Genomic DNA, 8,937 nt, shown 5'->3' on the forward strand with positions numbered 1-8,937 from the left:
CAAATTTCCCGGCTGGAACAAGCTTGGGTATCAAAACAAGCGCCTCAAACTTGAAGCAGGTATGGCGCTCATCTTTTGTGAATATCCGCCACCTTCTCCAATATATCTTCCCTTCCTATCCCACTTTTTTCGCACATGCTCGTGAAAATGCCACCTTGATCAAACAATTCAACTGGTGTGCCAAGTTCTGCCACGTATCCTTGATCCATAACACAGATACGGTCATAGCCAATAATGGTCTTGAGGCGATGCGCAATGCACAGCAGCGTCTTGCCCCTAAAAGCTTCCATCGTCTGCTGCACTTTCTGATCTGTGGCAAAATCGACCGAACTTGTGGCTTCGTCGCATATTATGATCTTAGAGTCCCTCACCAGAGCCCTAGCGAGAGCCATTAGCTGACGCTGTCCGAGGGAGAAATTCAAGCCTTCCTCCTCAACAACAGAATCAAAGCCGATTCCACCCTCACCACTGTCGTTGGCAAGATCCGCTTTCCGGAGTGCCGACCACAACTCTGCATCTGAGTGCTCTTCGAACGGGTCGAGGTTGGACCTGATGGTACCTTTGAACAAGGTTGGATCCTGCGGTATGATAGCTAGACGGGATCGAAGATCATGTAGGCCAAGCTTGCTGATATTAAGCCCATCGATCGTAATAGAACCGCCTGATATCTCAACCAGACGAAACAAAGCTTGCATGATACTCGACTTGCCAGCCCCTGTCCGACCAACAACACCTAGCCTCTCGCCACCCCTAACATCAATTGTGATGTCCTTTAAAACCAGTGGCAGTCCGGCCCGGTAGCGTAGCTGAACGTGGTCGAAGACAATCCTGCCCTGTTGGGGCCACTCAGCGGGGACTTGGCCAACATGAAGAGGGGCCTCTTCTTCAAGGCCTGTTCCGTAATGATGAATTCGCTCTGTGTTATTCATGTCGTTTTCGACTTCCGCCATCTGCCGAACGGCAAATTGGAACATGCCCATGATACTGATCATGTACGATAGAACAAGCCCCCCGGTGCTGGGGTTCACTGTAAACCGCGATGTGACCACGAGCATCCCGAGGACGAAGATCATTATAAGACCAATCGCGTCTAGTCTTAGGCTTAGCCAGCGCTGGTTCGAAAATGTAAGGAAGTAGGCGCCGTCAAACTCGTCAATCGTCTGTCGTATCGTTCTCAGAAAGTGGTCCTGCACACCATATGCCCGAATCGTGGACGTGCCATAGACAGCCTCACTGAATTTGGCGAACACATGGGACCGCAGTATAGCCTCGTGTCGTTTGATCTCTCTCGCTGATGCCCGGTAGTAGTATGCAGCAAAGATGAATACGATCATGAGGGGGACCATGGCTGCCACAAAGTAGTAGTAATATGCGAGGATCAAGCCGATAGTGGCTATGATCTGACCAAGCATGAGGAGATACATCCTCATAGAATCAGTGAGGTTATTGTCCATCACGTCGATATCTTTAGAAAAGCGGTTGGTAATTCGGCCCAGGGGCGTAGTGTCGAAGAACGACATCGGCGCCCGAAGGACCCTGAACATCGCGCGCTTTAACATGACCTTGCTTGCCCGTGTTCCAAAAATGGAGATGGACACAGCAAAGAGAAACATGAAAATGGCCTGGCCGCCACCGAGGCCCGCATAAATACCAATCTGAAAACGAGTTAGCCTTCAGTATCTCAAGGATGAGCTTTGCCTTCCAGGATGCCTTACCCATTCGCCCATGGTCAAGGGAAATTGTTCTGACGTCCACCAAGAGAGCCACAAACTCGTGACTATATTACTGCCTTGAGACAATACCAGCAGTATGAGCACGAGGGGAGCGATTAGAATGGAGCCGCCTGCTCTCAACCAAGCGCCATAGACGCCCCAGGACACCGCTTTGACAGCACGCTCTTCAGCCTGCATAAGCGCGATGTTGGACTTCGCAGTCTCGACCTTGATGAGCTTCTCATTTTCATCGGCGACATGTAAGCTCTCCTCTTCGGACTTGTCGTTCTTCACTTCCTCCTCGTTCGAGGACGTGAGAGTCATCAAATCGGCGAATTCCCCATTCTGCGCGACTAATTCTTGGTAGCTGCCCTGAGCCTTGATAACACCGCCGTCCAACCAGATGATCCTATCGCACCGATGAAGTACATGCAACTGATGAGTTGCAAGTATGCGGCACTTGTTTGCTAGCAGCCCGCAAATAGCAGAGTCCATAATATGCCGACCAACATGCGCATCAACTGCAGACAATGGGTCGTCCATCAAAACGATGTCAGAATTGAAGTAAATCGCGCGGGCGATGTTGATGCGTTGTTTCTGGCCGCCTGATACCGTAATGCCACGTTCGCCGATCTCAGTTTTGTCTCCGTTGGGAAGCATAGCAAAGTCGGTACGTAGGGCGCAAGCTTCCGTCACTTTGTCGTACCATTCGCGGTCGAATGCCTTACCAAAGGTGATGTTATCCCTCACGGTGGCGTTTTGAATCCAGGCGTACTGCGGGCAGAAGGCTCTTGATGCCCCAAAGGTGACGGAGCCAGATATTTTCCGCATGTCACCGGCTAGGGCAGCCAACAGTGAGGTTTTACCAGACCCGACACTGCCTATGACGCCAATCAGCTCAGAGCGGCCAGCTGTGAGGGTGAGATTGGGTAAGTTGAATGGCTCGGCGAGTGTGACAGAGTCGGGAGTCCGGGTTCCTTCGTCTGTTCCTTGGGTCTGAGTCTTTTCCCACGTGAATGTGGCTTCTTTGACGACGACGGCATGCTCGTTGTTGAGGTCCTGGTCAGCGTCTTCTAAAGCTTCCTCGGCCAGTAAAAACTCTTGTATGCGCTTGATTGATGCAAAACCATCGATAGTGTTACCAACAACCATGGGGAACACTGGAGAGTTCTAGAGTCAGCGATCTACAAAGGATCTGATTAAATTCGCTCAAGTCCAGAGAACTCACTGTTAAGTGGCAACCGAAGACCATTGAATAGTGCTAGAGAAGAGAAAATCGGCGCTGGATTCAATGTGTGGCTGGTCAAGGCGTATGTAATGAAAGAAAGCATCGATGCGAACACCGGAATGGCCATTGCCAAAGCTTGGATCGCATCGCGAATGGCGAGAAGGATCTGGATGGATCGAATTTCCCGTTTCCGTATCGCCTGAACACGCTGCAAGAAGCTGGTTTCCCAACCGAAAAACTTGACAAAACGGATCGATTGCAAGATCTCAGTAGTTAGGCTGACCCGCTGATCAGTGATCTTGTTGATTGCAAAGCGCCTCTTAAACAGTGCCCGAATTGCTGTTGTGAGGGCGGGCGTGCAAAGGAATAGGAGACCGAGTCCCGGAAGAGCGCTGTACTGAAGGTTGATAAGAAGTAGAACCATTGTAACAAGGATGGACAGCGGCGAGCCCCAGAGCATGTGGATCATTCCAGAGGCCTGGTCGATACGATAAGTATCTGTTGACATAAGATTGACGATCCTGCCGTTGCTCCATCCGTCCGCATCGCCGCTTATTGTCGGTGGTGACAGGTCCGTTTTGTTCTTGGCTCTTTTCCCCTTTGGAAGAGCCTTTTTGTACCACCTTTTCTCACTGTCACTTCCTGGCTTCACGTTGCTCGGTGGGGGCAGGACATAGCCCCCAGCCTTGGCCCGTCCGGAGATCCTCAGTGATTTTGCGAATATCAGTGACATTAACACTCCGCGGGCTTCGCCTCCAACTGTCATGCCGCAGTACATGAAATGATTGATAGAAAACGTCATTAATACCTGTAGGGAAGTAATGATAATGACTAGACCAACACCATAGCCGATGTTTGGTCCAGGAGCACCGGACGCTTTGGCATTGAAGGCTTCCGTAGCGAATGAGATGAGAAATCTCAACAGAAAAGGCGACAAAGTCTGTGCGATGGTGCTCATCAACTGGCAAAACGCACCGAGCAAGAACTCTTTCTTAAAAGTGACTACGAGAGCCATAAGCAGCGGTCGTTTGCTTCCAGCAGCCACACGCTTCTTGAATTCGGCATCGAACCTTCCCTCAAGAACGTCCAAGCTCCGATCTGGATTCACGAGCCAGATGTCATTTGGTTCTAGGGGCCGCTGATAACCGACCTGTAGAGCATTGAGATTCAGTTGTACATTCGAACATGATTAAATGTGCCAAAGATAAGATTGCGAGGAAACAGAGCTGTTGCTTACGCGCATGAGAGGGGTGACCCAGTGGAAGATGAGTTTGCTCAGAAAACTGGCGGTGTGCTCGCCAGATGGTTGTCTCTCATCTGGCACGGGAGGAATTGTGCTGCTCTTCAGCGGATTCAGGCGAATGGACCAAGATATGCGACTCTTGGGACGATCTGGCCGTGGCGTATGGCTGCTTGGCCGCTCCTCCAGGGAAGGCGAGGCAGTGCCCATGTTGGGGCTGGCTTTCTCGGCGGTCTGGTTTGCCTCCATATTGGCCATTGAGATGGTGCCAGTGTCGGGGGCCGCCGACACCTAATCTTAGCAGCAGGAAGCTGAATAAGACGTGGTCCTTAAACCTCAGACATACGAGAGGTGAATTTAAGCTTAGATCGTCGATTTGCTCAATTAATAGCAGACCTTGGCGAGATGTTCCAGAATTCTCGGAGTTTTCGAAGACCCCAGATTCGCCATCCTTTGGAGCTGCTGACGTGGACATGGTTACTCGAAGTCAGCAATCATGCGGGCCCCACCGGCTCTCTACAATGATAGAACCCGGTTGCTACGGCAGGTGTTTCCGGCAGGTGTCTCTTACAGGGGCCGTGTGTGCGGGACTGTTATGGCCTCGTGGAGCCGAAGCGTCCCCGATGTGGGCGGTATGCGGTAGTCGGTCTGATGCCACACTAGAAGACTACGTCGCCCAAAAGAGATCAGCTCGTGCCAACTGAAAGATGCAAGGAAAACCCAAGTTGTGTTTCTGAAACCGCTGTTCTTCTAACTGGCCACCATCATCAATTGACCTATTGAAACAGCGCTTGCGTGTCTGCCAAGAAAATCCGGCCCAGGGCCCGTATGTTTGTGGGGCATCTGATGATCAAAGATTATACATACCAACGGCTCCATAGAACTCGCAGCTTGAGTAATTTCATGTCAGACAAATTTAAAGTCAGGTACAGCACATGTATGTGAGGACATGCCCGGTTCTGATGAGACTTGAGCGGTCGATCCTACGAGAAAACCAACTGTAGAAGTTCTGCGTGGTCTGTTCACCACACGTTGCTGCATTCTGCGTTTACGATAGGACTTGGGTACCGTGACCCCTGGATCAATTGACTTTCGCCTCACAGGAAGCACTCATCTGGGATCCTCAAACGGCTCGGAAAAGCCGAATCAATGTCAATCAAAGCACCAAATCCAGGATCGCTTTTGCCTTACCATGGTTCCTCTGAAATCAGACTACTATGGGGTAGGTGTTGCCATTGAAGAACGACTCAAGTATCAGCATACTGGCAGAAGTCTTGTATCGAGGGTGGTTTCAATGCATTCCCGGTGACGAATATCATTGCGGATGCGCATGGAGCTGATGTGCTTTGTTCAACTCCAGGGGTTTGTCGATCTTGTAGCGATTGACCTGGATCGTGGACAACGGTGCTGCTTAGAAATCCAATAGTGAGCAGAGGCCTGTTCCGGAAATGTGGCGGGTGGATACGGGCAATTGTGGAACATCCTACTTGCTTGTGAAAACAATCAACCGCATGGTCCCATATTTGATCTGTGACCAGTGACAGATACATGACCACACACCTGGGTGCGGCACTGTGGTTGTTACGAGGAACCAAGGGGACATGAGACTAAAATCGTAGCAGCGGATGCTTGGCATCATTGTACATGCACCGCCGTGGCTCGAGTTGATTTGATGACTTGTTAAAGTTCTCCTGCAGGCTGGCTCAAAGACACCGACTTTGACAACAAAAGGCATGAAGCGAATCCCTCTGCCTCCAGATCTACAGTTGTGGAAAATTCGATACGAATCTCTATCACTCCAGCCGCCGGCGGCCCTTTACTCATGATTTCTTGCTCTCAAGATTGATTCTGAGAACAAGCTCTTTTCTATCTTTCTTTTAGCAACCTTTTCTTTTCTGTTTTGTTTTATTAGACGATATTTTCGCGTACGCTATCATCCATAAACATGGCGAACCGAAACTCGCTCATGGCTATTGCCAAGCGGAATTCAGCCTACCTCGTACCCATGAACGTGATAGACCCTCGAGCATCGTGGGCCGGACAGCACAGCCAGCCTGGGCAGCCGCCTGCCTCTTTTCAACCATCGAGTAACACAACACGCATTGAAGAAGACGAACTTTCGCTCACGAGATATGAAACGAATGATACGCTCAAGGACGATCCGAAGGTTGAAGAGAAAGAGGATATTGTCCTGGGCAGTACAGAAATCTTCGACAAAGATGGAAACCTGAGATTGATTCCGACGCCAACGCCCGACCCAAAAGACCCGCTGAACCTCAAGGATTGGCGGAAATGGCTTGCAGTGGCTTCTATGTGCTTTTTCGGCTCCATCTCACTGGCCGCAGAGATAGCCATTGCTGGCTTGACTCCCGTCTTTCTCCTGGAGTACTCCGGCGTTGATCCCGCGTCGACTCTGAAGCATGCCGATCTTAAAGGCAACCCAGACCCTCTGGCCGTTATCCCTCCCGGTGTTCAGCCTGTTTCACTTGCCCAAGTCTCTTTGCTTGCCACTATCCCTCTTCTCAGCAACGGCTTCGCGACGTACTTACTAGTCCCACTGTCCACTGCTATCGGCCGACGACCAGTCCTGATCTTGACATCTACTTTGTCTTGGGCCTCAGGGTTTTGGGCAGGTGCGAGCACATCACTAACCAGCCACATCGCCGCAAGAGTCTTCCACGGCCTCGGCTCAGGGGCAGTCGAGGCCTTGCTTCCTTTGATTGTCCAGGACATCATGTTTATTCATCAACGCAATAAGGCTGTAGCAGCTATCATTGCAGCTCAGGTAATAACGTATCCTATACCGTACGCATTTTGGGTTACGGCTAACCAGATTAGGGCCCGATGATTATTACCTTTGGTATTCTGGCTCCCTGGATATCGGTCAACTATACTTGGCGATGGGTCTATTTCATTACATCTGCCATTGGGATATTTGCTTGGTTTTTCTTGATCGCTTTCGTACCCGAATCTAGGAGGCAACGATCCAAGGAAGAGCTCGGTGTGTACCACGCTTCATATTACGTGACTAAAACTAGCCTGTTGACATCCCAATGTAGTTGGTCACCAGCTCTGGCCGGTCGAGCCGGGTGAGAACCGTACGAAACTGGATTACGTCGCTTACGGTCGTCGCACTCGGTGGGACGACATTGGTTTCTTCCAATACGGATTCGAATGGAAAGAGGGTGCAAGCCAAATTCTCGCTACAGCCAAGACAACAATCTTTCCTGCGGTCATATTCTGCACCTTATTGCAGACGGCATTCGGTATTGTCATGGGTGCCAGTGGCCAAGCTGTCTCATTCGCTCTTCTGGCTGCAGGGTTCGTCATCGCACTCACGTCATCTACATTAGACCACTGTGAGACTGCCGTTGCTGACTTGATGCTCGTGACAGCATACCATTCGAGCTGACTGGTCTGAGTAACCTAACCCAGATCGTGTCTACCATTGCTGTCTTCCTCATCGGTGGTACTCTTTCCGACAAGGTCACCTTGTGGATATCAAAACGCCGAGGATCACGCGAGCCTGAGTATCAGCTAATCAACCTCATCATTCCAATTGTCTTTGCTATTGTCGGCTCTATAGTCTTTGGTTATGCTGACCAGTTCCATTTGCACTACATGGTCCTGCTTCTCGGACAATTTTTCCTTATGACTTCGCCGCTTATGGCCGCACCAATCATCAATAACTATGTTATTGAAAGCTATCCTCAGTGGGCTGGGTGAGTGTGCTTTTTTGAGTGCGGATGTGTAACATAGACTGACATCCACTTTCCTCCAGAGCTGTTTTAACAAACGTCTCCGTGCTTCGTATCTTTACCTCGTTTTATTTCAACACTCAAGTGACAACTTGGATATCTGAGCTTGGTTAGTCTCACATTTCCATTCCAGAATAATGCTGCGCACAAAATTCTCACCCGAACAAAATAGGCCCGCTCCGATTCATGTCATACATCGCCGTTGCGCTTCTTGTTGTGTCGTCCGGCATTCCAATCCTTTTTATCTACGGAAAATGGCTCCGTAATTTGACGTCCGGGAAGGTTAAGAAGTCTCGGAAGAAGGGCAGCGGGTGGGAAAATGAATAGCTCCAAACAAAATAGCCTCTCTACACCCTGGCCGAAATGACTTGGCTCCCCCGTCACCTTCGACATGGGTGTATGAGTTCCTGGTGCACGGCAAGTTGTATCCAAATCCAAAGCCAAATAGCCTGTATATAGCTTAGCCGTCTTAGCCAGGGCAGAGGCGTCTGCAGTGGCTCAGAGTGATTAATGGCCCGGCACAGCTGCCAGTGCCTGGCTTGTATGGCGTGTTCCTAGCTCTTATGAGGAGCGCTGGCACAAGGACACACATTTCAATTGGTGCTAGGAGCCATTGATGATTCAGTCACTTCAGAATCTTTTCACTTGACTCCTGAGTGATGGTCGCAGAGCGTCACCCTTCGGGCCACATAGCAATGCTAAAGGCAAGGCGATCTCAAGCGTCATGGCTCTCAAATGGGCACATAACACCAGGAAACAACAGAGTCAGGCTGTCGATCTTACATAAGTCCCGTGCTCTCATACTCTGGAGCTAAATGAAGTCGGCGACTCTTTTGGCCGCCCTATCATTAGACCCTCCTCGGCAAATTGGGAGAGCGTGATTCCAAAAAAAAAAAAAAAAAAAAAAAAAAAAAAAAAAAAAAACCCAAAAAAAAAAAAAAAAAAAAAAAAAAAAGGGGATTAAAAATCACCCCAAATTTATAAACCCCAACCCCGGGG

At 50.0% G+C, this 8,937-nt stretch overlaps 2 protein-coding genes across 2 annotated transcripts; one reads left to right on the forward strand and one right to left on the reverse strand.

The window, feature by feature from the left end:
* Positions 1-68: 68 nt before the first annotated feature.
* J7T55_015731 (uncharacterized protein) lies at positions 69-4,429 on the reverse strand (the record flags this gene model as incomplete). Its single annotated transcript, XM_053139990.1, has 4 exons — positions 69-1,655; positions 1,803-2,872; positions 2,941-4,090; positions 4,178-4,429. The coding sequence occupies 4 exons, from the start codon at positions 4,427-4,429 to the stop codon at positions 69-71; spliced, it is 4,059 nt and encodes a 1,352-aa protein (XP_052997448.1).
* Positions 4,430-6,125: 1,696 nt separating this feature from the next.
* On the forward strand, positions 6,126-8,265 carry J7T55_015732 (major facilitator superfamily transporter; the record flags this gene model as incomplete). Its single annotated transcript, XM_053139991.1, has 6 exons — positions 6,126-6,965; positions 7,019-7,181; positions 7,240-7,501; positions 7,576-7,902; positions 7,962-8,047; positions 8,111-8,265. 6 exons carry the CDS (start codon positions 6,126-6,128, stop codon positions 8,263-8,265), a joined length of 1,833 nt encoding a protein of 610 aa, XP_052997449.1.
* Between the last annotated feature and the right edge of the window lie 672 nt (positions 8,266-8,937).

The sequence above is a fragment of the Diaporthe amygdali genome (genome assembly GCF_026229845.1).
Source record: "Diaporthe amygdali strain CAA958 chromosome Unknown NODE_5_length_1802954_cov_64_987939, whole genome shotgun sequence".
Lineage (NCBI taxonomy): Eukaryota > Fungi > Ascomycota > Sordariomycetes > Diaporthales > Diaporthaceae > Diaporthe > Diaporthe amygdali.